Here is a 27,939-nt window from a genome sequence, read left to right as displayed (position 1 = left end):
GCCCACAAGGATGTGCGCTTTGCATTATGGGATACTAAGGCAAGTGATGAGAACTTATACCACCTTTACCACAAGCTGCCCCACTCCTGAAAGTACTTCAGGCATTTGGTTATATTCTTTATCCAGGTGTAAGCAAACTTTGTTTGCTTATACTTGTATAAAGGATATAACCAAATATATAATTAGTAACTCTTGCTGCTTCAGCTTGTGGGCTTCCTTAAAGGTCTTCACTGACAGGCTTCAAAACTTCTCTTTGAGAAAAAGGAGTGGAGGTTACACTACATTATTTTTCTGTATCTCTTATTCCTTTTGTAATCAGCAATAAATCCACATATTAGATGATTGGCCCCAACATGTTTAACCAGTCAATTAGCCTAATGGAAGTATACCCAGAAGTATTTAATTTGAGATCGTTTTTTTTTTTTCTCCCATTAATGGGTGGCTTTTTATGTCTCCAAAAAAACAAACAGTTTTATAAGTTTACTTTACTAGAAAGAAATGGGATAGTGGCTCCATAGAATAAAACATAATCAAGAAATGCACTGTTATTATCACAATAATATTTCTAAAGTGAATTAATGCATTGCAAATTTGTTTGTTATTTGTTTGCAACTACTATATCAACTGAATACTGAAAGCAAAACTTAATGCGAATCTTCCATGTACAACAATATGAATGGCAAACACAAGATATGAAGGCTAATGAATGGTTTGTTAAACTGATTTCCTGAGGGGGGGGGCTAAAATGAAAACTACTTCATATATCACTTCAACTGAGTTCAGTTTTGTGTCTTGTTGCTGCTTCTTTATTCTAATAAGGAAGCAGTTTCTATAAACTGTTTAGACCATCCTATTCTGCTGATCCCATCTAAATTTCCTTTGGGCAGAAACTGGAAACCTGAGCTCAGCAAACAGAAACAATAGTGCACTGTAAAGTTGTCTTGCTGTTCTGGCATTAACGAACATGCATACACAATATAGCTGGCAAAATCACTTGTTCAAAACTGCTAATCGAGTTATTCTATCAGTGTTAGTTTATGCATTATATCTGTTATATATATATATGTGTGTGTGTGTGTCATGCAATATAGCATTTGTTTTTTTCATAGTAACGTCAGTAACACTGTAGTATAACATATTAAGAATTAACATAATGTACAACTGATATAAATATTACCACTTCAATAATATAAAGTTTCTGAATAATCAATGTTTCAGTACATTAAAAATAAAAAATTGACCAACCTTTTAAATAAGGGACTCCTATGGGCAGGTGACTTAAAGCTGTGACGTTCCCTAGTGCGCCGATGATGAGATTGTGGCGTGTGAAAAAGACTTGGTCTCTTTGGCCGTGAGGGTTCTAAAATTCAAATGAACAAACACGATAAATTTTGATCATAATATTTAACAGGCCTGATAATAATAAAAAAGAGAAATGAAATTAAAATAACAGAAGCTGTTCTTTGCAAGATTCTTTTACAAAAACATAAATGAATTTGAAGTTTTACAACACTCAAAGTGTAAATATTTCAAAACTTCAAAAATAATGAAATCGATATGCGTTACTAGGCTAAGTCAGAACTAGAAGTAAACTGCACTTGATACATTTACAGAAAACAGAAATTTTAATTCATATTTAAATTTTCTGATCATAATATTTTCGAATTTAAGATAAAACAAGGATATAAATATACAGCATACTCTCTTCTTAAATCAGAACTACAAAATTTCCATTTAAACTAACGAATTCTATTCGGCAATGAATTTTTTGTGTCGATGGTACCACAGAAGGTTTTATCCTACTAATGAAGAGGTCGAGGAATTTTTCAAGGCATTAGAAAAGCCAGCAGACACAAAGCCAAAGAAAAAGTCTTCATTAGAGATCTAAACAGCAGAGTGAATGACAACCACACAAACAGAAATTCTCGGGAAAATTTGGAGAAAAGATCAAAGTTAATAAAAAGTTAAGAACCTGCTGTTTTACTGTTCAACATATGCAATAGTCATTACTAATACATCATCATCATCAAATTCCTGACATGCACCTTCAATGGGTGTGTACAGGATATGATAGTACTACATGAAAAACTTACATCACCACTAACTTCCTATCTACAATTTTCCTAAATCAATCTGTTACCTGTCAAGACTCCAACATTATCAGATCTTACATTTCTGTCTTCTAAGGCACTTTTTTTTACTGTATCAATCCATATATATCTTGGTCTTCCTCTGGGTCTTTTTCCTGCCAATCTGGCAGAGAAAACTGGTTTTGCTAATCTTTCCTCTCCCATTCTGTTTAAGTGACCACATTCCTCGATGCTAACAATGTTTAGATCTTTCCTAATATCCTTGTTTTTAATATAATATCGCCCCTAATCTTTCTCAGGACTCTCATATCTGGGTCTCTAGTCTTTGGTCATTGTTATTTCTAACCCAGCTCTCAGATCCATAAACTCAAATTAGTTTGAAAACTGTCTTGTATATAGCTAATTTAGTGTTTTGACTAATTTCTCTCTTATTCCATATAAATTTATTCAGTTGACTTCCAACCATACCAGCTTTGTTGATTTTTCCCATATTTTCTATTTCCATATTTAATTTACCATCCTCACTAAAAATCATGCCTAAGTAGCAGAAATGTTTTTCTTGTTCTATAGGTTTAGGTTCTCCATTCACAAAGCAGTTGATATTTTCAATGCTTCTGTCTATTTTCATTGTCTTCGTCTTGTTATTGCTGACTTTCATACCATATCTATTACAGCAGCTATTCAATCTAGTCAGGGAATCTTGCAGACATGTACTGGATTCATTTAGAAGTATAATATCATCCACAAAGTAAAGAGCTGAGATTAACATCTCCAATTTTGATATCATGTTTAATACCACTTTCCTTCATGATGTGATCTATATAGATAATGAATAATAGAGGGGATAATGTATATCTTTGTCTGACACCAGATTTAACATTAAACCATCTTCCTGTACTTCCTTCAATTCTAACTGCTGACTTGCAACTCAAATAAAGACTAAATATTGTTTGGTACAATGCCCCATTGACACCATACACTGTAGTATTTTGAATAGCTTTTCTCTTGGCACCTTGTAATATGCCATTTCCAGATCTTCAAAACTTAAATATAGATCTGTGTTATATTCTCATGATTTCTCAACTATTTGTCGTAAACTGAAAATTTGATCCTGACAGCCTCTATTTTGGCCTGAAACCAGCTTGTTCTTCACTAAGCTTCTGTCCAAAATCCTTCTCAACCTTTTCTCAAGAATACCTGCATAAATCTTACCAGGTATATCTCAGCAGGAAAATACTTTTGTAATTTTTTATATTCAGTTTTACTTCCCTTTTTCCTCCCTTTGTCCATGCCTTCTGAACTATGCAGTGTAGCCACTGTAAGACTTTTATACCTCCATACTTGAGCATTTCTGGTCGAATATCATCTATTCCAGCTACCTTTCCACATTTCAGGCTTTTGATGGCTTTTTCTAATTCAAGTATGAATATGTATTCCTGATTGCATGTGTGTTGAGTGTTTATCACTGTGCTGTCATCACATCATTTCATTTAGCAATTTTTCAAAGTAATTACTCCATACGTGTATCAAGGGTATCTTTTCTCCAGTTTTCATGTCACCTTTATCATCTCTAATTCTTTTACAGCACTCTTTCCTAAATTTCTGTGCTTTTTCCACAGCATTTAAAATATCTTGCCACCTTCTTGATATTTATTTTCTATGTTTTTACCAAAGTCATTCCATGGCTTGTTTAACTTTCTTACATTTGTCTCAGCATTTTCTAAGAGCACAACCTGACTTATTTGCCTAGGAACTTTTAATATGCTTTCTTCTTTTCCTTCACTGCCTTTTTAACCTCCTGCATGGAGTCCACCATGGAGTTCTGATTTTTCTATCCTTGCAGAGAACCTCACCACATGCCTCTCTGGCTGAATCAATCAATGTTTTTTTCTTCAGGGATTGCCACTGAATCTAAAAGGTTTGGTTCCTGTTTCAAACTCTTTCATTTTTTTTTTCCCCCAATCATGCTTATGTATTTTAGTCTAAAGTTCATATCTGAGAGCTGCTCAACTTTTATTTGCTTTAAAACTTTCTTACATGTTATTCTTTTCAATATGAAATTCAATTTTATCCTGCTCAAGACTAAATAGTGATCACTTCCAATTTCAAATCCTCTGTACACTCTGGTGTCCTGCATCACGGAGAAAACATCACTATCAACAATAACATAGTCAATGAGACTTTTCTTATTCCTTGCCTCTTCTCTCCATGTGAATTTGTGCACATTTTTATGTTGGAACATGGTGTTAGTAATAACCAATCCATGTCCTGAGCAGAAATCCAACAGATATTTGCCATTATTATTAGCTTTGCTCTTTTCTCCAAATTTTCCCAAATTATTTTTGTATGTCTCACATCATTTCCTATTCTACAATTTAGATCCCATAATCCTAATCATAGATATATTATATATATATAATATATATATATATATTATATCCCATAATAGATACTAATACCATATTCCAATATAAAAATGTGCACAAATTCACATGGAGAAAAGATGATGATTTATAGTTTTAATGGTGCAAGGGCAGCAAAGGTCATTCTGTGCCATAGCAGTACACAAGATAAGACAATCACAAATATCCATGGCCACAGTAAGATTTGAACCCGTGATCTGTTGGTTGAAGAACGGGTACGCTTACCACTTGGCCCACCAGGCTAGCCTAGAAAAAAAACAAAGTTTCATTGACTATGTTATTGTTGACAGTGATATTTTCACACTGGTTTAAAATAAGAAAATCTGAAATAGGAAGTGAGCACAATTTAGTTTTGTGCAAGGCTCAGTTCTGACAAATGAAACTGAATATCATACTGAAAAAAACAGTGTTTAAGAAAGTTTTTAAAAGAATCAAAGTTAAGCAACTTTCAGAGGTGAACTACAGACTCAAATACATAAATATTATTTAAAAACAAAAAATGGAACAAAACCTTGGGGAGTCAATGGCTGATCTCAAAAAACATTGACTGATTTAGCCAGAGAGGCATATTGTAAGGTTTTCTGCAAAAATAGAAAATCAGAACTCTGGATGTAGACTCAGGAAGTTAAAGAGAGAATGAGGAAAAAAAAAAAGAAGAATATCAAAACTTCCTGGCAAACAAGTCAGCTTAAGAGGAAAATGTAAGAAAGTGAAAGTAGCTAAACATAAGTCATGGGAAGGCTATGGTAAGAACATCATTCAATAAGTTCATTGGACATCATCGGATGATGTATGGTCACTCCACTCCTCAGTAATGTGCCACACCAGTCATTGACAAGTGGTCCTGTTGTAGGTAAGAAAATAGAAAATAAATATCAGAAAGGTGGCAAAATATTCTGGAAGCTAAGATTGTGCTTAAAAATGAATGAAAAAGTATTCTAAAAGGAATCAGAGATGATAAAAATTACTTAATAACCAAAGATAAAGATATTCTCCATATACAGAGTAATTACTCTGAAAGATTACTGAATGAAACAAGAGGTGATGGTGGTAAAAAATAATCAAGAGGAATACAATATCATCAAAAATGTGGAGAGAGAGCTAAATAAACAATATTTGACCACAAATGCTCAAAAGTAATTGTAAGGTTTTTATAAAGGCTCATTAGATAATTCAGATGGTCACAGTGTTGTATTCTAGCAGAATGGAATAGAGCTCATAATACCATCTATAAAAAGGTAAATAAAACTGAATATAACAATTAGAGGAATTTCATTAACTGAGTATTCCAGGTAAGATTTACAAAGACAAGGCTCAAAAAAATTGAGGAAGGTAAACTTGAAGAACAAGCTGCATTCAAGCCAAACAAAGGTTGTCAGGATCAGATATTCCCTTTAATGCAAACAGTTCAGAAGTTGGAAGTTTTCCCACTTGGTTGTACTATAAATTAAAGATTATAATTTATAAAGATAATTTATTAATTATAAATTAGTTATAGTTTATAATTATAAATATAAATTAAATATGACGTGTTTGCTTATACTTGGATAAAGGACTATTAAACCAAGCATATAATTTCTTGCATTTTTAATTTATAGTATAACCAAGTGGAAAAACTTCCAACCTTTCTCTCTCTCTCTCTCTAATCCCGAGTATTTTAGTGATAAGGTGTGACACCTTTTGGCTACTCATATATGGAAATATGACTTCTGCATTACGTCAACCTTGGTATCACCTCTGGGTCTAGCTCCCACTGATGAGACGTCAATAAAGGTCAAACCAGTTTGGGTAGTGGCCGTTTCCATAATGCACAGCATTATACATGTCTATAAGGATATGATACTCAAAGAACAGATGCAGATAAAACAAAAGAGGTAGCAGAGAAGTTGGGTCAGTAAGTCTGGAGCTAGACTGTTTATGAGTGGTATTTAACAACAGATCTTGTTCTTATGATTTTGGAAGAAAGTGGAAGAATGAGTACAGCCAACTGAGCATAGAAATGTCCATGAAATATCTGTAGATAAGGCATAAATTGGAAACTGAATGTCTACGAGAGGGAATGAAGTAGATCTGTAAGAAAAGAATTATTAATTAACCAGATCATCCTCTTCTAAATAACATCAAGCAATGTTAGAGAGGATTTCGGTGTATCAACTACCCCCAAATGTGTATGCAATATTCCATAGTTGGATGAATTGAGCTTAGCAGCTGTAAAGGTGTGAAGTAGTGTCTTGGGAGAAAAAGTATACAGAGTTTTTTTGGCAGCTGCAGAAGCTATGACGTGTTTGCACTATGATAGGTTGAACATGTAGGTCAGTCCAAGAGAGAAATCTGATCATGTTTTAGATTTAGGTATTATGAAAAGTTAGGGTAAAAGATAAAAGAGCTTTCATGTGAGAGATTAGGCAGGACTACATTTTCGTAGCATTGAAGTCTATAAGGTTGTCCTTACCATTATATTATAGCCAGGACATCAGAGTACAGGACACTGGTTGTAGTGAATCTTGAGAGCTATAAAAATTGAGCACTACAAGGTATGTGAAATGACAAGGAGGAATGGAGCAAATCCATGGATGGGATTTAAAGTCTGTGAGAGCAGGTCTTATATATGCAGGAGGAAGAGAATGGACAGAACCTTGGGATAGATACTCCTGCATTGGTGGGGAAATCTCTGAGGAGAAAAATCATCCATTACGGCATGTAATGAGCAAACAGCAAGAAAGCTGGAAATCCAGTTGCAGAATATGGAAAAGAGACCAAAGAATATAAGTTTGCTAAATAGACCCATGTGTGTCAAACGTGATCAAATACTTCTGAAATGGCAAGTGCAACTGTATGAATTTCTTTGAATTTTTCCATGCCAGAAGTGGACTACAAAGATCAGCTATGGATTGGGAGTGATAGAATCCACACTACTAGTCACTAGTTAGTTACTGGATCTCCAAGTGGTACAGAAATTGGCTGTTGATGACCTTCTCCATAGTTCTGCTGTCTTTCAGAGAATGGAGGTGAAAAGCAATTTGGATGGCAGTTCGTTGGCTGACTTTTATCACTTTTCTTTAGAATTGGCTGGATAAGAACCTTTTTCCATGCTGTAGGGCAGCATTTCCCAAATGGTGGGTCACGACCCAACACCAGGTCATGAAAGCTAAATGCCGGGTCACCTAAAAAAACTCTCGAAAACCTAGGTGTTTCGTTTTTGGGTTTTCTTTTTTTCACAAAACTCTAAAATACAAGTAAATAGCATTTAATCAGGACTAATGAATAAATAATTTAATTAATAGAGACGAAAAACGTGCTCCGTCCACATCCGCATCGCCATTTCACAGTCTCTTTGTTCGTGGTAAAGTAGCTCAACTAATAGCAAGGCTGCACGGTGGCAACCGTGCCACCAGCCAAATCATTTGGCAGTCTGGCGTTTGTTTTACTCATCTGCCACGTACTCACTCTGCTTGTTCAGTTTGAGTTAAGCATCGAGAGAGAGCGTATTTTTTTTGTATTTACTGATTACGTGTACCTTGCCCGGTGGATTCGGCTGAACAACCGTAATTATTATAATTGTTTCTAAATAATTTATTTCATTCTTTCTTCATCTCGCTTGCCATTACCCATTTAACGATGGATAAATGGGTAATAAAACAACAAACAAACAATGTGCCGGTTACAAACTCTTCGATTAGCACTAATGAACAATCGAGTGACATGCAGCCGGGCACGAGTTCTGAGAATAGCAGTAACAAACAGCTACACGATGTGTTGTCTACTACTCTTACAAAAAAGATGTACCGAACCCGACAGTATTCTGAGGATTACATGCAATTTAGTTTCATCGAGGGTGCTGATGACAAACCATTATGTGTTATTTGTTGTGCAGCACTTTCAAATTTTCCTCTTTTCTTCCAAACCTGAAGTTTGGAAGAAAAGATGAAAATTTGAAAGTGCTAGTTAACAAACAGCAGCATCACACTTCTCATAATAAATTACTTGGCTTTAGTTTAATTTCTTTATATTTTTGTAAGAGTAAATGCTTCTTTATTATAATAATAATAAATGAAAACTCTATGAACATTCAAGTCAAGTGGGTCACGAAGATGAAGTATTAAAATAACTGGGCCACGGAAAAAAAAAGTTTGGGAAACCTTGCTGTAGGTAATGTCAGTTATACGGTATAGATTGAAAAAGCAATATATGATGGGTGTAATTCTGAGGAAAAGTTTTTAACACAAGAAATAAGATACAATCAGGATCAGATTCCTTATTTGTCTTCAGGTTATTAAGGATTCTTTTGATTTCTTTCTAGTTGAAGATTATGGATGACAAGAGTGATCTAGTAAGTCAAAACTTGTTCTTTGGGGTGGAGTTAACTATGGAATGAGAGTGGTGGAAACACTGTGGGCAAAAACTACAACCAATGGCTTTGGCAAGGGAGCAGAAAGCTTGACAGGCATTTGCACAGGAGTCAAGTTTCATTTATCCTTTCAAAATATGGTTTGGATTTTTTTTTTTTTTTTAAACAGTTACATCATTACATGCTGCATTTTTTTCATAATGAATTGATATACACTTTTTTTTTTTTTGAGAACAGAGACTAAAATGGTAGCCAGAGATTTAGGGTGGAATGAGGATATTCCTGCAGGATAATTTCTGTTATTCAGTCCAGGCATATGTTTGGACTGGAAGAACAGAAGCAGTAGTCAAATCATGGAAAGGAAGAGTAGAAGGCACAGAAGTCATCCCATTCAGCATGCTTGTAGTACCAAAGTACAAGAGACAGAATTGTTGGGTCACAGTTGTTCCATGGCAATGGAGACTTTGTATAAGGTTGTGATCTGAGTTACCAAGAAGAGAACTGACAACCACAGTATATCTGGAAGGGAAGTTTGTTAAGAAGAGATTGAATGTACTGACAGACTGGAGGCAGCTGTCAGGTATTGTGATCAGTGGAACTGGAGAGGGGAAGCCAATCTGAGTTGTGGATGTTGAATTCCCCAAGAAGGATGACATCACAATTAGGGTATTTTTACTGTAGAAAATCAAGCTTAGAGAGAGAGAGAGAGAGATGAAGAAGTCAGAGTGATTATTGAATTCTGGAGAGCAACAGAGACAGGAAATAAAAACGACAAGTTGCTGATTATACAGGGAGAATCAAAGTTTTGCAATATCTGACATGGGATGTCAGTTCTGAAGAACAAGTGCACACTTTAGACAGAAGAAAATGTGTGACTTGGGCAGTGAAGGAGTGGGTAGTAATTGTTGAGGTTGCCAGCTGCAATAATGTTATAGTTCGCCCACTGTTTGTAGATCTCGCCTTGGCATTTTGCCAAGAATAGTCGATTCATGCTGAAGGGGAGAAAGAAATGAAGGATGTACGAATTGGTCGCCAACATGCGAAATCACGTGCTTTCTTGTCTGTCGCTGTACTAGTACTAGCTAGATTTTTGTTGTTGCTTTTTTGCATTATTTTTTTATTATTAATTTGTATGATGGATCCAGTACAGTCAACAAGTTCTGTTGTTAAACGTTTCAGTAGCTCTTGCAAAAGAATATTGAATAATGTGCTGACGTTCTGCGAAAAAGAATCGTCTCCTTGTTCCCCTTTCTCAAGTCATAAAACGTGCAAGTGCAATTGCGGGCGTTTCGGGGTCGACTGTTAAAAATATTCTTAGGGAATCAAAAGGTGAAGGTAAGCCAAAATTTAAATCTCCTAAAAAAAAAGCGCCAGAGTAAAGAAAATCATCGAAACTGTAGCTTTGAATGATTTTGATGTAGACGCTATAAGAACTATTCATGAATTTTAAGTGGTTGAGAAAAGAGTGCCAACTGTTCCGAAATTGATTCCTGTGCTTAAAGAAAAAATTAATTTTCCTTGGAAAAGAGAAACTTTAAGGAAAATACTTCATGAAATCGGATTTTGTTTTAAAAAGTCCCAGAATAAAAGGAAACTTATCATGGAGTGAAGTGACATTGTTTTATCTAGAACGCAGTATTTGAGAGCAATAAGACTTTCAAGGAGGAGGAAAACTCGATTGTGTATCTAGATGAAACTTGGATTGATAGTAATTTAACTTATGGAAAATGTTGGCAGTCTAAAGAAGAATGTGGAGTGCTACAAACTGGAAATGCCTCGTGGCACATAATAATTTTGTGTGCGGGTGGAGAAATGGGTTTTTTACCCAATTCAAACTTACTATACAAAGCCAATTCAACTACTGGAGATTATCATGGGCAAATGAATTCTACGATCTTCGAAAAGTGGGCAGAAGAAAAACTGATTCTAAACCTTCCTAAAAATGCTGTTGTTATAATTGATAACGCTTCATATCACTCTATTCGATTAAACAAAGTTCCAAATTGGTCTAATAAGAAGCAAGTTCTTATGGATTGGCTCTCTGCAAATAACATTGCAGATTTCTAGCATGGATTTCTAGCTTTGAGGCTACCACCATATCATTGCGATATTAATGCTATTGAGTATGTTTGGACAGAAGTGAAAAGTTTCATTTGCCATCGCAACGTAACTGGAGATATTGACATGTCGAAACTTTTTAAGCTTTCAGAACAGGCGATTGAAAGTATTAAAGTTCAAAACTGGGGGAAAATATTGCTCTCATGTCACCTCATTGGAAAATATGTATTGGGAGAGAGAAGGAATTATCGAAGAATTATGCGAACCACCTTTGGTGATCAGTTTAAGTGAAAGCGATGGTGATTCGGACACCGATTCAGATGACTATGAAGATTAAAAGGATTTAATAATGGTATTTTTTTCCAACATTTTTTTTTGCATGGGTTTGTTAAAAGAGTCACAACAAGTCATAAATAATTAATCGGTTTAGGACATTAAAGTGTCTCAGTATTCTCAATTGTAAGTTTAGAATATCTAAGTTCATTTGAAAAAATTTCTGTTTTTCTGTATAATTATTTTTATTTTATAGAAAACTTTCTTAAAAATAAACTTAGTTAAATTTTTGTTTTATGCTATACCTTTTTTTTTTTTTTTTAATTTTGTTAATACTCTCCGTACATTTTTCCAACTGTTATACAAAGAAAATAGTTGCTTTAAAAACTACAATGTTCATAAAAGAAAAGCTAAATTTTCCGACCTGTAATAATAAACTCATCCCAGAAGACAGATTGATTACCCTATTATCAGAATGGATTCTCCTTTTTCTGACATGCGCAGAAGTGTTGAGGGATCTCTAATCGGTGGGCGAACTATAGAACTAGTAATTCCAGTTTAGATGAATACAGGTGATAGTGTACATCATTTACATTGCTATTTAGGTCACAAATGTTGGTGAAGAGGATACAGAAATTTTGTTGTTGTTGGATTGATGTTGGTGGTTGTTTTTATGCTTCACTTATGTATTTTTTATTAGAATTTTTTTTTGTGCAAGAATTTTTAAGATTCACAGTTTTACCGTGAATCTTAAAAATCTAGCGGGAAGCCTGTGGCACCGTTTTTCTGCTGTAAAACAATTCTGCAAGCCAGATGCTAGATATTACTACATACATGGGAATAATAAACTGCTTCTGAATTCACAGTTTTTTGTTGTTGTTTTTTAAAAAAAAGCTGAAATAAACTTACCAATAGGACATTGAAACCTTTCAGTAATTGGCTTTTTAGGCCTCAAGGAGTACTTAGAATGATGAGCAGCACCTTCTTCTTGTGATTCCTCTTCTTCTGCACTTGCTTAAAGTAGGAATAAATGTTATAATTTTTTTTTTAAATAGTATATGTTAAATTAAAACAACTCAACAATACTCTGAAACAAACAAACAAAAAAAAAATGCACTAAAAAGTAATTTCAACAACAGCATTCATTAATAATAGCAAACAGTTCAATGATCTTTTAGAATGAGAGAGTATGGACCTCCCACAATGAGCCCTTTGACTCCATCGAGGGCAAATGTTAATAATAATAAATACAGTACCAGTCTCAAATTCCAAGGCAATGGGTGTTTCCAGTATCTGAGCAAGATTTATTTAAACAAGCAAAAAATATATTCACAAGGATCACTCTTAAAAATGGTGTGAGGTCAAAGGACTTGAAATCAAAACAAACAGAATTTAAATCTCGAAATTAATAATGCAGTGGCCATACCCTATATCAATAAAGTCAGAGCATGCTCACCACAAATCATTGTCTGTTTCTGTATTTCCATTAGATATCTTTTCTCTCTACCATCAGTGTTACTGTTTAACTATGAAGGACCTCCCTTCCTAATCATATGACTGACTTATTGTGAATTTAGTGTTTTGACTAATTTCTCTCTTATTCCATATAAATTTATATAGCTGGCTACTCACCATAACAGCTTGGCTTATTCTGTTGTCAATTTCCAGATTAAACTTGCTATCTTCACTAAAAACTGTGCCTAAATAGCTGAAATATTTTACTTGTTCTATAGGCTCTCCAATTTGAATGCATTGATGTGTTCAGTATTTTTTTCTGCCTATTTTCATAGTTTTGGTCTTTTATTGCTAATTTTCATGCCAAATTTGTTACAGCTATTATTCAATTTAGTTACAGAATCTTGGAGACTTGCACTAAATGTGTTTAGGAGTACAACATCATCTGCATAACAAAAAGCCAGTTTGACATCTCCAATTCTAATATCAGACCTAATGCCACTTTCTTTCGTAATGTGATCCATACAGAGGATGAATAAGAGTGGAGGTAATGTGCATTCTTGCCTTGCCTCTGATATTATATCAAACCAACTTCCTGTATATCCTTCAGCTCTAACTGCAAGCTTACAACTTATGCCGATTCACAATATCGCCAGATGCCTGAGCATGCTTTCTTACTGTAGTGTGGTCTGACTGAGAAACGACGCTAGCAGGCACTCTAGTGTTCGAGTGTTTACCGAGCTACTACGCCGTATATGTATCAAACCTAGTTTTACTGTCGAATCTACCTAATTGTTCTATTTTTTTTTTTTTCATACATAGTATTTAAATTGATAAAGTACATAATTACATACCATGTCTGATAAAAGAAGTGCAGAAAAGTTAGCAGAAATTGGTGTTAAGAAGGGGCGGAAATCAATCATACTTGAAAAGAAGATGGAGGTGATTTGAAGATTGGCAGACATGTGCTAATGTCTGTAGAAGTATGAACTTACCTCTATCGACTGTTACTACAATTATGAAAAATGCAGATAGAATAAAACAGTCTGCGCAACAATCTATAGTAGTACTAAATGCAAAACATGTAAGTTATAGCAGGGGTAAACTTCATGAAAAAATGGAAAAATTATTATCATTATGGGTGGATGACTTGAATCAGAAAAACACTCCTCTGATGCAGGCTGTTATAAGATAGAAAGCAAACACAATTTTTGATGATCTTAAAAAGACAGATGGAGGCGAAGAAACATTTTTATGAAGCAAAGGTTGGTTCATGAGATTTAAGTCTCAAAAGAAGTGCCATAGTGTCAAATTATGTGGTGAGGCGGCAAGTGCAGATGTTGTGGCAGTGGCTGCTTTTCCTAAAGAATATCAAGACTGTGTAGAACAAAGAAGTTATCCTCCTGATCTCATTTTTAATGTTGATTAGACTGGGCTCTACTAGAAAAAATTGCCATCATGCACCTTCATTTCCTCTGAAGAACATTCCACTCCAGGTTTTAAAGCTGCAAAAGATACACTTTTGTTGGGTGCAAATGTCTCTGGAACTTTGAAGCTTAAACCAATGTTGGTGTACGATTCACAGACACCACGTGCCTTCAAGGGTCTAAAAGCCATGCTGCCAGTCTATTGGAAATGAAACAAGAAAGCTTGGATTACACAGAAGTTTTTATAGATTGGTACATAAATTATTTTTGTCCTACTGTGTTTCGCTTCTGTAAAGAAAATGATTTGCTAGCCAAGGCATTGCTTCTCTTGGATAATGCCCCCGGACATCCTCAAAACCTAGCTGAAGTAAGAACACTATTGGATGACAAGGTTGTTTTACGTGCCCCCAAACACAACATCGCTTTTGCAACCAATGGATCAGGGGATTATATCAATCTTCAAAGCCTCTGTATAACATTTATGGAAATGGTAAGGGTTTTGGACACTTCAGGAAAAACTATTAGTGGTCATTCGATATTTTGAAGGGCATTAACAACAATAAGGCAGCGTGGAATGAAGTGTCAGCAAAGTGTTTAAAAGGAGCATGGCGAAAACTTCTTCCAGCATTTATGCACGACTTCGAGGAATTAGAGCAAGAGGAGAATGTTACTGAAGAGATTACCAAGCTTGCGCAAGAGGTGGGATTGGATGATATTATGAAGATGTGACAGAAGTCTTAGACAGCCATGATAAACCGCTTTCCAATGAAGACTTAAAAGAATTAGCCAAACAATTAAGTCAACATCCAAAGGAGAAGAAAGAAAATGAAGACGGTCCTCTGAGAGATATAAAAAAGATCGAATTACAGCGTATCCTTGCAAGCATAGAGACATTGACTGATGAACTCTGCAAAATGAACACCACGATTGGGAATGGAGTGCGAACGTAATTACATCTATTCGACCTTACACTGAACTCCTTAAAGAAAGAAAAAGAAAATCTAGGCAGTTAACACTGGATAATTTTTTCAAAAAAACAAAAACATAGGTGATCCAAAACTAGGAACTTCAACATAGAAATATATAATATCTTTTTGAAGTTTCATATATTTTTTGTATATAATTTTGTTTTGTTTTCATTATTAATAATTTTATTTTAACAAATATAGTATTATCAAAGCTTTAAATATAATAATGTTACACATACTTCATGTGCATATTTTTTGACGTGGAACATAACTTTGTACCTCCCATTAAAATTGTGTTCATTTTACGCCAATTGGGTTTATGTCTGTTTTTTTCAGGAACGGAAGTGAGGCGTAAACCTATGTATTGTTCTGTATAATGTTCAATTAAAACCATATAATTGTAATGTTTTGAAAAGGTTTTCTCTGGACACCTTGTCATATGTCCAGATCTATAAAACTATATTCCCATGATTTCTCAACTATTTGTCATAATGTGAAAATTTGATGACAACCACTATTTGGCCTGAGCCCAGCTTGTTCTTCTCCAAGTTTCTCGTCCACAATCTTTCTCAACCTCTTTTCAACTATGCTTGCATAACCTTACAGAGAAATTCCTCTGTAATTTTCACATTCAGCTTTATTCCCTTTTTTTATAGATGGGAGCTATTAGAGCTCTACTCCAATTATCTGGAATTCAACCTTTTAACCAAGCCTTCTGAATTATGCAGTGTACATGATATGGAGGTCTTCTATCAGTTATTTGGTTTAGACCCATGCTTCCTATCAAAAACACGGGCATCTAGGATTTTATCAAGGCATATTTACTGCAGTAAAATTTGTTTATTTTACACAAATTGTAACATTCAGACAGTTTCATATTGGAACATATTATTTAATTTAACTCTGTATACAAAAACTGAATATGATTTCCCCATGGAGTGTGACAAGTAAAATTTATGCAAGCATACTGAACAATAAGCTAAGAAAAACTTGGGGTACAAGATAATTTTGGCCAAATAGGGGTATTTGGCAAATAGTTGAAAACTCATGGGAATAATACAAGGGTCTGAATTTAAGTTCTGAAATCTGAAAAAGGCATATCATAAGGAAAAAAGTATTCAAAATCATAAATTATAGTGTGAATGAGAAATTACACAGAGGTGTGTGTGTGTGTGTGTGTCATATACTTAAAATTATAGGTCAGTAGTTAAAACTGAACTGAATTTTGTGTTCGTTCAATTGTTTCTCTGGGTTTAATAGCAGAAGGACATCTACGATCATGATACAACGCCAGAACACAAGCAATATATAGGTCTAAAAACCATATATAAAAATTGAAATAACAATAATCATAAATGAAACATTTCTTAAAATTATAAAAGATAATAAGTAAGCAAAACTGCATGAAATCCAAGTAGAAACAAATGTAAAAGATGGATATAAAACAAATGTAAAAAAAGAAGTATAAAAAAATATTAAAATTCATACCATGTACATAAAAACAGATTTTTAAAAGGATATTTAGAATAAGTTAAAGTAATAAATATATAATTTATGTGAGATGATAAAGATTAATACTCTGTCAAGTTAAAAACCAAGGTGATTATAAAGTGACTAGAAATGTATATGCAGCAACTAATAAATGCAGATGAAAAAGAAAATATGAATTTTATGATATATTACAAAAAACAATAGATAACACAAATCCTAGAAATATAATTATAGTAATGGGATATCTAAATGCTAAAACAGGAAATGATCATATACAGGCAGAGAAATGATAATGGGAAAAGAAGGTATAGGCAATATAAACGAAAATGGAGAGATGTTACTGGATTTTTGCATGGCAAATGAATAGTAATAGGAGGATTCACCTTTAAGCATAAAAATATAAAGTAACACGAACAGTACCAGATGGAAAAACGTATAACTAAATTGATCATATACAGATACAAAGAAAGGAGAGGATCTCTTTTAAACATGAGATCAAAGAGGAGCAGATGCTTATACAGGCCATTTTTAGTAATAGGAGAAATTAAAATAAGATTAATGAACATAAAGTAATAGGCAAAAATGGAATGTATAACATAAACTATAAAACATGGGGGGGGGAATGCAGTAGAAGTTAAAAATAGATATGAAGTTATTCTCAGACCAGACCGAAGAATGAACATGAAGAATTCAGAAGTATTGTACATGTATTAAAAACATATACCACGAGGCTGCAGCAAAAATACTAGGAGTGCATAGAAGAAAGCAAAAAGAATGGATATCTTCACAAACAAAACTCAAAATTGAAGGGAAAAAAAAGAAATAAAGAAAAAATGATACAAGAAGAATAACATCAGCTTACAAGAGAAATATAAAGAAATACATAAAGAGATTAATAAAAATGCAAGAAAAGATAGGAGAATTTATTGAAAATCTACTAAATGAGGCAGAAATTGTAACTAATAGAGATGATACTAAAACATTACATGCAGTAATATTACAAGAACAATGACAGATAAGAAAAGAAGAGGATAAAGAAAAATCTAAAAAAGAAATTCAAATACCAGAAAGAAAATAAAAAAATATTAAAAATAGACACCAAAGAAATAAAAAAAAGTGAAATACAAAGAGCACAAAAAAAAAAAAATGAAAAGCAGCTGATATAAATGATATACTAAATGAACTATTAAAACCAGATATAGATTTAATGATGAACATACTATCCATTTCTTAACCAAATATGGATGCAGGAAGAATGGTCAGATGAATGGAATATTGAGTTACTGATAGCAAAAAAGGGAGATTTAATTGACTACAATAATTGGAGAGGAATATTATTATTAAACACAAGTAAAAAACTAACAAGAATAATATTAGAAGAATAAAAAAAATAAACAGACCAAAAGCTTTTTAAAGCCAAGAGGTGATGTATAGATCAAATAACACTAAGAATAATAATAGAACAGTCACAACAGAATGGCAGATAAATCTTCATGTCAACTTGGTTGATTTCAAAAAGCTTTTGACAGAGAAGCAATATGAAAATGAATGTCATTATTGTATCATGTAAAATTATCAACATAGTATAAAAAATGTATGAAAAATATAAAATAAAAATCATACACAATGGAGAACTTTCAGAAAATTTTGAAATTAAAACAGGAGTTAGATAGGGCTGCATTCTCTCCCCAACAATATTTCTTATTGTAGACTAGGTTATGAGAAATGCCACAAAAAAACACAAAAGTAATACAGTGGAATTTAATAGAACAGCTACATGATCTGGATTTTGCAGATGATATATGTTTGCTCACACATACACAACATAGGAAGATAAAAACAATAAAACTCAATGAAGAAGCACTGACTGTTGGATTAAAAATAAATAAAATGAATACAAAAATAATGAAAATAAATAATAAAAACAAAAAGAAGACAGCACCTGATGGTCAAATTTTAAAAGCAGAGTAGAAATTTAATTACCTAGGATCAAAAATCAACAAACAGGAGGTACAGAGGAAGATATAAAATCTAAGATATAATACAAACAGCACATATAATGTTAAGGAAAATATTGAGATCAAAGCAAATACATTAAAAAACAAAATCTTATTTAATACAAATATCACATCAGTTCTACTCTATGCATCAGAAACATGAACAACAAAAGCAATTAGGAAAAACTGCAAAGTTTAGTAAATAAATGTTAAAGAAGAATTCTACAAATAAATGGCCAGAAAAAAATATCCAATGAAGAGTTATAGCAAAAAACTAAACAAAATCCAATAATGCAAGACATCAGTCAGAGAAAATGGAGATGAATAGGGCATGTACTAAAAAAAAAGAAAAGTTTAAACAAGCATTAGAGTGGAATCTACAAGGAAAGAGGAAGAGAGGTGGTCAAGGCTGTATACTCCCAATGGATTGAAGAGAGGTCATAGGCATCATCAGTACAAGAGCATAGAGATTTAACAGAGATTTAAATTTTGGCTTATCTTCACCTTTTGATTTCCTACGAATTCTTTTAACAGTTAACTCCATAATTTCTCTTGCAAGTATGACCTGAGAAAATGGAACAAGGAGACTGTATGTATATATATATATATATATGACAGAATGATCATTGACTCGGTTAACGTACATAGTTTTATGAAGAATTAAATGACTAGAACCGAGATTTAAGTAAAAAGGTTTTAATATAAACACACTACTAGTTTCGGCCTGTAACAGCCTTCTTCAGGTGACATTATAAAAGAAAAAACACTAAACATTGAGGGTTAAAAGACTATGAACAACACAGACAGTCTTTATACATAATTAGCATGAAAATGTTGTAGTTGTATTTGAAGCTGTTCTTTCGTTTGTTGCATTGTTGGGAGAATGCGTGTTTGCTGCATTATGTGAACGCCAGTACATGATTACAGCTGAATGACTATCTGGGAGGTTGTAGCTTAAGTTGTTATTTAGATGAACAGGATTGAAGATGATTTCTCTAGATTCCACAATTTTTCTCTCTATTTCGTCACTGCAACGGAAGACGTTAGTAGATTTTTCCAGCAGACTTTGTGACTTTGGTTATCATCATTAGGATTAGCCGAGAAAAGGATATGACTTGATAATGCACTCACTCGCTGTCTCTTGTAAGTAATGTCTCTCATGTGTTCTTCCATATGCATTTCGACAGATTTGATAACTTAACAGAGAGATTTAGGTAACCTCTTTGCGAGTAAGCTTGGAGTTTAATAAGTAAAATTTGTAAACTGAGAGTAGATAACGTTTTGTGTTAAAGAAAGTATTTTAAAGTTGAAGAAAAAATTTATAGAAGGATAGAGAAAGCAATCTCAATAATGTTTAAATTCGTGTACATTTCATAGTAATGTAAATAAATGTTATTTGACTTTTTTGTAAACATAGCACGTAATAATATAAACAAGAGAGATTCTGAGAGAGAGAAAGTGCACACAGCTACATTAGAATAATGGAGAATAAAGTATAAAGTAAAGAAAAAAGACATCACAAGTAATTAATAGAAATTACAAGTATAAAAGTTAAAATAATAATAAAATTTTACAATGTTGCAGTAATGACAGGATAGCAACAGTAGATTTATAACAGTACGCATCTCAACAGGCTACTGACAGTAGCCTATTGAGTCATGTTGTGTAATAATTTCTTGTGGGTATAAAATAGAAATGGAATCAAAAATTAAAAAAAGGTTATCTGGTGCACAAAATCGTAAGCGTCATGCTGTGAAAGAAGTAGATATTAAGAAACAAACTGGGGCTCTCAATAAATTTGTTAAAATATTAAAATATTCTGATGCAGATTGTAACCAACTCGATACATCAGAAATCAGAGTTGAGTTGACGAACCGTGCACATCATCCAGTTTGAATGAAAGTACTATTACAACTGTTGAACAAGATAACAAGACGCAGGATTAAAGTGAAAAACAGTTAGAAGATTTAGTTGTAGATGACCACAAAACTAACACATTGTTAGTCTCTGTAAATTTAGAAGATCCAGGTGAATGGGGAAATATTGATGAAAAATTTACGAGTTGTTTTAATTGAAATGGGGCCTGTTCAAAAGAAAAATATAATATATTCCAGAGATACATATTGTCGTAAATTTGGCGACACATATTATAATAGAAAAATGGAAAACGGGGGAGCTCGTACCAAGAACATGGCTCATTTATTCCGAAACTTTAAATTCTGTTTTTTGCTTTTGTTGCAAACTTTTCGCACCTACTGAATCAAGTAGTCTTGTAGAAGGTTATAACGATCGGAGAAATGTAAGTACAACTTTGCATAGACATGAGACTAGTTTAGCTCACATGAAAAATTTCTTAAAATGGAAGGAACTTGATAAAAATTTAAAAAACAAAACTACTATTGATTGCCAGACTCAATGCATGTATGAAATGGAAAAGAAACATTGGACGAGTGTTTCAGAACACTTGATTGAAATTATAAAATTTCTTGGTAGCCAAAATTTAGCTTTTCACGGATCATCTGATAAATTATATGAAAGGAATAATGGCAATTTTTTAAAATTAGTCGAACTGTTTGCGAAGTTTGATCCCGTTATGGAAAATCATGTTGAAAGGGCCCTACAAGGAAACAATAGAGTACACTATTTGAGTAAAGACAGTCAAAATGAAATATTGGAAACTTTAAGTAATGCAATCAGGGATACAATTTTATTATCAATTCGAAAATCTAAATATTATTCCATAATTTTAGACTGCACACCTGATGCAAGTAAAACAGAACAAATGACCATTATTATTCGCTTTGTTTCATGTGACAATGGAATTGTCAAGATCAGGGAAAACTTTTTAGGTTTTTCAGATATATCAGATTCCACAGGACGTGGTTTATGTGCAACAATAGTGGAACAACTGGAAAAATGGAATATTCCCATTGAAGACATGCAAGGTCAAGGGTATGACAATGGGGAAAATATGAAAGGGAAAAAATATGGGCTCCAAAATTTGTTTTTGAACAAAAATCCTCGAGCTTTTTACGTGCCATGTGATGCTCATACTCTAAATTTAATCATTAACGATGCAGCCAAAGTGAATGCAGATACAATTAGTTTCTTTGCAATTATTCAAGAAATATACGATTTCTTTTCATTCTCTTACAAACGTTGGGCGATCCTTTTAAAGTTCGTAAAAATTTAACATTGAAACAGCTATCAGAAACACGATGGGAAAGTAAAATTAATGCAATCCACCCTCTACGATATCAGTTAGGAGAAATTTACGATGCACTTTTTGAAATTTTAAATAATGAAAATTTTAATAAAGAAACTCAGCATGAAGCACAAACATTATGTGCTAAAATGAAGGACTACAAATTTATTTGTTCTCTTATAATTTGGCATGATTTACTTAACAGAATAAAGCCTGTGAGTAAAATGCTTCAAGACAAAAATATGAACATTACACTTGCTTTAGAATCTATCGAAAACTTAAAAATATTCTTACAAGAGTATCGATCAGATACAAATTTTAAAGAAGTTCTAAAAACGGAAAAAGAACTGAGTGAAGAGGTGGATGGAGAACAAGAATTTAAAACTGGTATGGAAGTTCGACGACGAAAGAAGACAAGACAATTTGTCTACGAGCATCATGACAAAACGCCACAATCGATAGAAGATAAATTTAGAGTGAACGTGTTTTATACACTTCTAGACATCGCAATGTGTTCGTTAATAGAACGTTTTGAACAACTAAAAACATATTATGATAATTTCAATTTATTGTATAGAACACTACAAATTAATAATGAAGATTTGCGAAAAAATTGTGACGATTTAGAGATTCTCTTGATGGACAGTGACAATAAAGACATAAATGCAATAGAACTATATGACGAGTTATGTGCTTTCTGGGATATTTTTTGAAAGGATAATTTAAATATTCAAAACCCTTTCGATATTCTTAATTTTATTGTGTCCAATAATTTATCTATCCCTAACTTTTCAATTGCTTTAAGAATACTATTAATCTTACCTGTTAGTGTAGCGAGCGGTGAACGTTCCTTTTCCAAGTTGAAATTGATTAAAACCTACTTAAGAACAAGTATGTCACAAAAAAGGCTTGTGAGTTTGGTGTTAATAGCTATTGAAAATGATGTATGTGCAGAATTAGATGTTAAGACCATTATTTCTAATTTGGTGAATATGAAATCAAGAACCCTAAAATTTTAATAAAAAAATTTCAAGTATATTTATGTAATTTAATTTATTTTCATTCTGTAAAGATTTTATTTTTTGAATACTTATATTAATATTAATAAAATGTTCTAATTATTATTTCTGAATTCTTTTCTTATTTTCTCATCTATCTTGAGTTTCTTTTATTTTCCTAAAAGATAGTTCCACTTATAAAAATTATTAAAAAATTTTTACAACTTACTAAGAATTAAGAGGGAGATGTTAAATCCCTCTTAATCCTTAGATGTTACCCGGCTATAAAATAAAATGGGATTTAACATGTCCCTCTTAATTAGCAAATTCGCCGGTAAAATAGCCTTTCGGCTTATTAACTTACTAAGAATTTAGTAAAATGCAAGAATTTTTTAAACTTTAGTTCAAATAAATTTTAACTTTAATTAAAATTCATTTTAATTTTGTTAGCGATTCGGGTCGGTGAGAAGGCTATAATTCCTGTATCATTATATTCAACGATTAAAGTGAAGTAGCTTTATCAAAATTTGCTTTAACTTTTGAGAATATTTTGAGAATTTTTTGAATATTCGGGTTTTTGATGATTATCCTGCCTAGTCAACACCCCCGGTTCGTTACATTTAGCGAACCAACGTGTGGCTGTTCTGTCAAAATTTATTTAAGAAATTTCAAATAATTTAAATTTTTATTATCATAAAAGAACCACACACGCCTGGATTGTTATAGGGGTGCTTAGATAGACATTGCATGCAGGCGGCAAAGACCCTAGCGCCAGCTCTGTATATATGCAATACAAGATATATTCATGCTTACCTATATACATACATAGATATGTACATACTTATATATACAGACACATACACATATTTTTATTCCTCAGAAGAATGGTTCTAAACAGTTCTACAGCAAATCTAAAATTCTCCCAAAACTAAATGCCATTTTGAATTCAGCTGAAGATGGATATCAGTGATTTTTAAAGTCAGTGCGCTGAACAAGATTCAATGACAACCTAGTAGTGAGAGAATTCCTTTCTTTTATTTGCAATAGTATCGTGCACTGGTCTACAGTTTTGCGTGTTTTTATTCAAACAGGATGAAAGGTAAAGAAACAAAATTTTTTATTACTATATTACCACTCTAAAATGCAACCAAGAATACTGCTGATGAAGATTCTGATGAAAAAGATGCAGTGAGAGGTGGCATACATATCACCCAAACAGAGGGAACCAGTTCTCCTATACATATGGCCTCGACAGTTCCCCCCTATAGTCACAAACTGGCAAAATACATGGCTGCAAGATTTAACAGTAACGGATCAGGAAACCTCCAGATTCGTTACTAACTTGTTCGGTTCCATACACTAACCAGCAGTGGCCTGCAGAACCATTTTACCATCGAATGAGAAGGAAGTCCCCTCCGGGCATGTTTACTGAGGGTGTCACTCTCACTGCATGTAGTAAGAGAGGGAAGGAAAACAGAACCCGTGCTCTAGTGACCAAACATTGCTGCAGCAACTTCATCAGGTCGCTAATAAGCAAGGTGGTGGTATTTTACTGGGCGATGAAAGACATCTACCTGCATAGTCTGGATGAGAATTTTCCGCAACAGGAACATATTGGATATCAGCATGCATGCTAAAGGAATGTTCAGTGAATGAATTAGGTTCTTGACATGATTGTATAATTTGAATGCCATCTCAGGAAAGATCTCACAAGAATGGAAAGATTTTATGATAGTCCCTTCATACAATGATGGTGCATAAACTGTGTATTTAAATAGTGACCAATCATTACCTCTGAAATGATCAAAGATTTTAAAGAAGTTGACAAGAACGTGAAAACAGAAATGGGTGGACAGATGAGTTATACACTGAAAGGAAGAGCATGGGTTTACTAAAGGGAGGTAATGCCTAACCAGTTTGCTCATGTTTTATAAAAATATTATGACTGAGTTGGGTAAAGGAAATGGATACGCTATAATACTGTTGGAATTTGCTAAGGCATTTGACAGGATACCACATGGAAGTTAGCCTTCCATGTGATATACTTATGCTGACAGATGGAGAATAAAGGATTGAAATATGATCTATCAACTTGGATAAGCAAATGGCTGGCAGAAAGAAGTTACTGAGAGGGAGAGATTGGGTCCGCTAGATTTGAGGTGACCACTGGTGTATCCCCAGCAATCAGTCCTTGGAACATTGTTGTTCAATCTGCATATTAATGATACTGGAAAGGATCTGACATGTTTAATTGTTTGCTGATGAGACAAAGATAAGCAAGGAAATCAGGAATGCTACTGATATGCTGCACTTACCAGTCTGGAACTGTGGGCAATTTTATAATGGCAGCCAATTTAATGTCAGAGAATATAAATTCCACTTTTGGTGGAATTATGCTTTCCTATCCACAATAACTGATGAAGTTATGGATTATGGAATGGATCAGGATTAAGGAATATAGATTATGAGGAAAGATTGAGAGCATGTGGACTGCTCTCAATCTTTATAATGCAGTTCACACAAAAAAGAGCAATATGACAGAGGATTATAAAACTTTTGAATGAGTTGATGGAATTTTTTGTTATATGAAAGATGAAGAGAAGACAAGGAGGCATCTATGGAAGTTAAGTTTGTGTGTGGTTAAGAAATGATCTGAACTAGATTTTTCTCTCACAGACAAGTAAGTGAGTGGAACAGTTTGCCTGATGAAGTGGTGAGTGCATCTACTGAGTTTAAGAAGGATAATTGTTGGTGAAGGGTCTGTATGGCTTCCCATAGTGGGTCCTTGACTTCCTGGAGGTCTGTGATGATGATAATACTAATAATGGAAGTCTTGAATTTGACTATCCCACATGCATAAAAACTTCCTGAAGTATGACTACATTCCAAACATCAAGAAGTGTTAAATGCATGTATTCTCTGGCTGGTTTGTCAGATGAAAAATCTACGTTTATAGGAGGGAAAGAACATGCTACCACCACATGAAACATGCAAACTCATCTTCAACTGAAAAAGCACATATACACTAATAAGTGTAGTGCCTGTGTGCACATATCTTATGTTTTTTTATTCCCTGATAATGGCAATTTGATAAAGCAGACTTTCTTTTAATATTAGGTGATTGGAATGCAAAAGTGGGTGAAAAAGAAGAACAAGGCATCACTGGAAAATTTGGTTTAGGCCTAAGGAATGAAGCAGGAGAAAGGATGTTGGAGTTTTGTGTTGAAAACAGTTGCTTTATTGTAAACACTTGCTTCCAACAACATAAGAAAAGATTGTACACATGGACTTCACCTAATGGAGGATACAAAAATCAGATAGATTATATTGTTGCCAACAGTAGATGGTGGAGTGCTATCCAAGCAGCTAAAACACTACCTGGTGAAGACTGTGGGACAGATCATGAATTATTAATAGCTGAAGTTAAATTGAAATTAAGGGCTAAGAAGAAACAAAAAGGACAGTATCAGATTTGATTTAGATCCTATAAATTAAAAAGTTTGGGGAAGGCAGGAAGAGAATTAGAACTGTGGGAAGAAACAAAATGTATAGTCATAGAAACAGCAAAGAATAATCTTAATAAAGCAACAAGAAAGACAGATTGTAAATGGGTGTCAGAAGAAGTTATTCAAATAGCAGAGGAAAGAAGAAAAATGAAACTTAAGATAAACAAAGAAAGGTTAAGACAACTGAGTGCAGATTTCCAAAGACAGGCTAGGAAAGATAAGGAAAAACATCTAAACAAAAGGTGAAGGAAATTGAAGTAAGCAATATTATGAGTAGAACAAGAGATCTGTTTAGAAAAATAAATGATGTTACAGGAAAGTTTATCCCTAGATCAGGAGTTGGAATAAGAAGCAGTGAAAAAAAAAAAGATGGAAAGAGTATGTAGAGGATTTGTACAAGAAAGATAATAATATTTAAGGAGAATTTGAAAGGAGAGAATTTGTTGAGGAAACCATGATAATGAAAAGTGAAGTGATATCAGCAATGGAACAAATGCTAAAAGGAAAAGTTCCAGGATGGTGTGGAATTATTGAGAGTAGCTGAGGATGAAGTAATGAATATACTGACCGAAATTTGTTAACAGATTTGGAAGAAAATATACTGGCCTAGAAATTGGAAAAAAAGGATTCATCCCAATCCCACAAAAATCAAATGCCAGAGATTGTAATAATTATAGAACCATTGATTTAATTTCACATTCAAGTAAAGTTATGCTGAAAGTGATCCAACAAAGGTTGGAGCCATGTGCGAATAAAGAAATGCCACAAGAACAGGCAGGCTTTAGGAGAGGTAGAGGAACTAGAGAACAAATAGCAAACATTAGATGAATTATGGAAAGAACAAGAGAATTTCTGAAGGAAGTATTTATTTGTTTTATTGATTATAAAAAAAAACTTTTGATTGTGTGGATCATAACAGATAGTGGATGGTAATGAGATCAATGGGAATGCCTGAACATCTAATTCTCTTGAAAAGAAAGCTGTATGACAACCAAGAAGCTTCAGTAAAACAGTCTTTGGAGAAACAGACAGTGTTCAAGTCGAAAAAGGGATGCAGCAGGGTTGTATACTGTCGCCCTACCTTTTTAATATTTATAGTGAATATGTTATGAGAATGGCTGATTTAGACAAAGACCTCGCTGGAATTAAGACTGGTGGCAGGAAAATAAACAATTTAAGATATGCAGATGATGCAATCCTCATAGCAGAAACTAAGGCAGATCTGAAGCAGTTGATTGTATTATTAAGAAGGAAAGTAACAAAGCTGGGCTTAATTTAAACATCAACAAAACAAAAGTGATGGCTTCTTGCAATTTAAATGAATTTATAATAGAGGAAGATAAAATAGAAATCGTTGAAAGTTATGATTTAGTGGGGTCCAGAATCAGAAATGATGGTAAATGTGAAGATGAAAGGATAGTCATGGGAAAAAAAGTGATGTTAAACCTGGCAAAAATTATGAAAGATAGAGGCGTGAGTAAGACCACGAAAGTTAGAATTGTCAAAGCAATGATATTTCTAGTAGTGATGTATGGATGTAAAAGCTGGATTATTAAGAAAGATAGAAAGCAAATTGATTCATTTGAATTATGGGTGTGGAGGAGACTATTAAGAATCTCATGGACTGCACGAATGGATATGATTTAAACGGATATGATCTGATTTAAGGAGATTTTAGAGAATATTAGAGAGACGGAATG

General features: G+C 33.5%; 1 protein-coding gene across 1 annotated transcript in view; it reads right to left on the bottom strand.

The window, feature by feature from the left end:
* LOC150095219 (ATPase family AAA domain-containing protein 2-like) overlaps positions 1-27,939 on the bottom strand; it is a 538,448-nt gene that overhangs the window by 429,373 nt on the left and 81,136 nt on the right. The window contains exons 5-6 of the mRNA XM_090410622.1: positions 12,102-12,206; positions 1,246-1,360 (exon numbers count right to left, since the gene is read on the bottom strand). Of these exons, the coding sequence (XP_090266748.1) occupies positions 1,246-1,360; positions 12,102-12,206 (220 nt within the window). The remainder of the gene's footprint in view (positions 1-1,245; positions 1,361-12,101; positions 12,207-27,939) is intronic.

This window comes from Typopeltis vanoorti, chromosome 20 (genome assembly GCF_054136105.1).
Source record: "Typopeltis vanoorti isolate ZY-2024b chromosome 20, IOZ_Tvanoo_1.0, whole genome shotgun sequence".
Lineage (NCBI taxonomy): Eukaryota > Metazoa > Arthropoda > Arachnida > Uropygi > Thelyphonidae > Typopeltis > Typopeltis vanoorti.
This window is presented reverse-complemented; position numbering and strand designations above follow the sequence as displayed.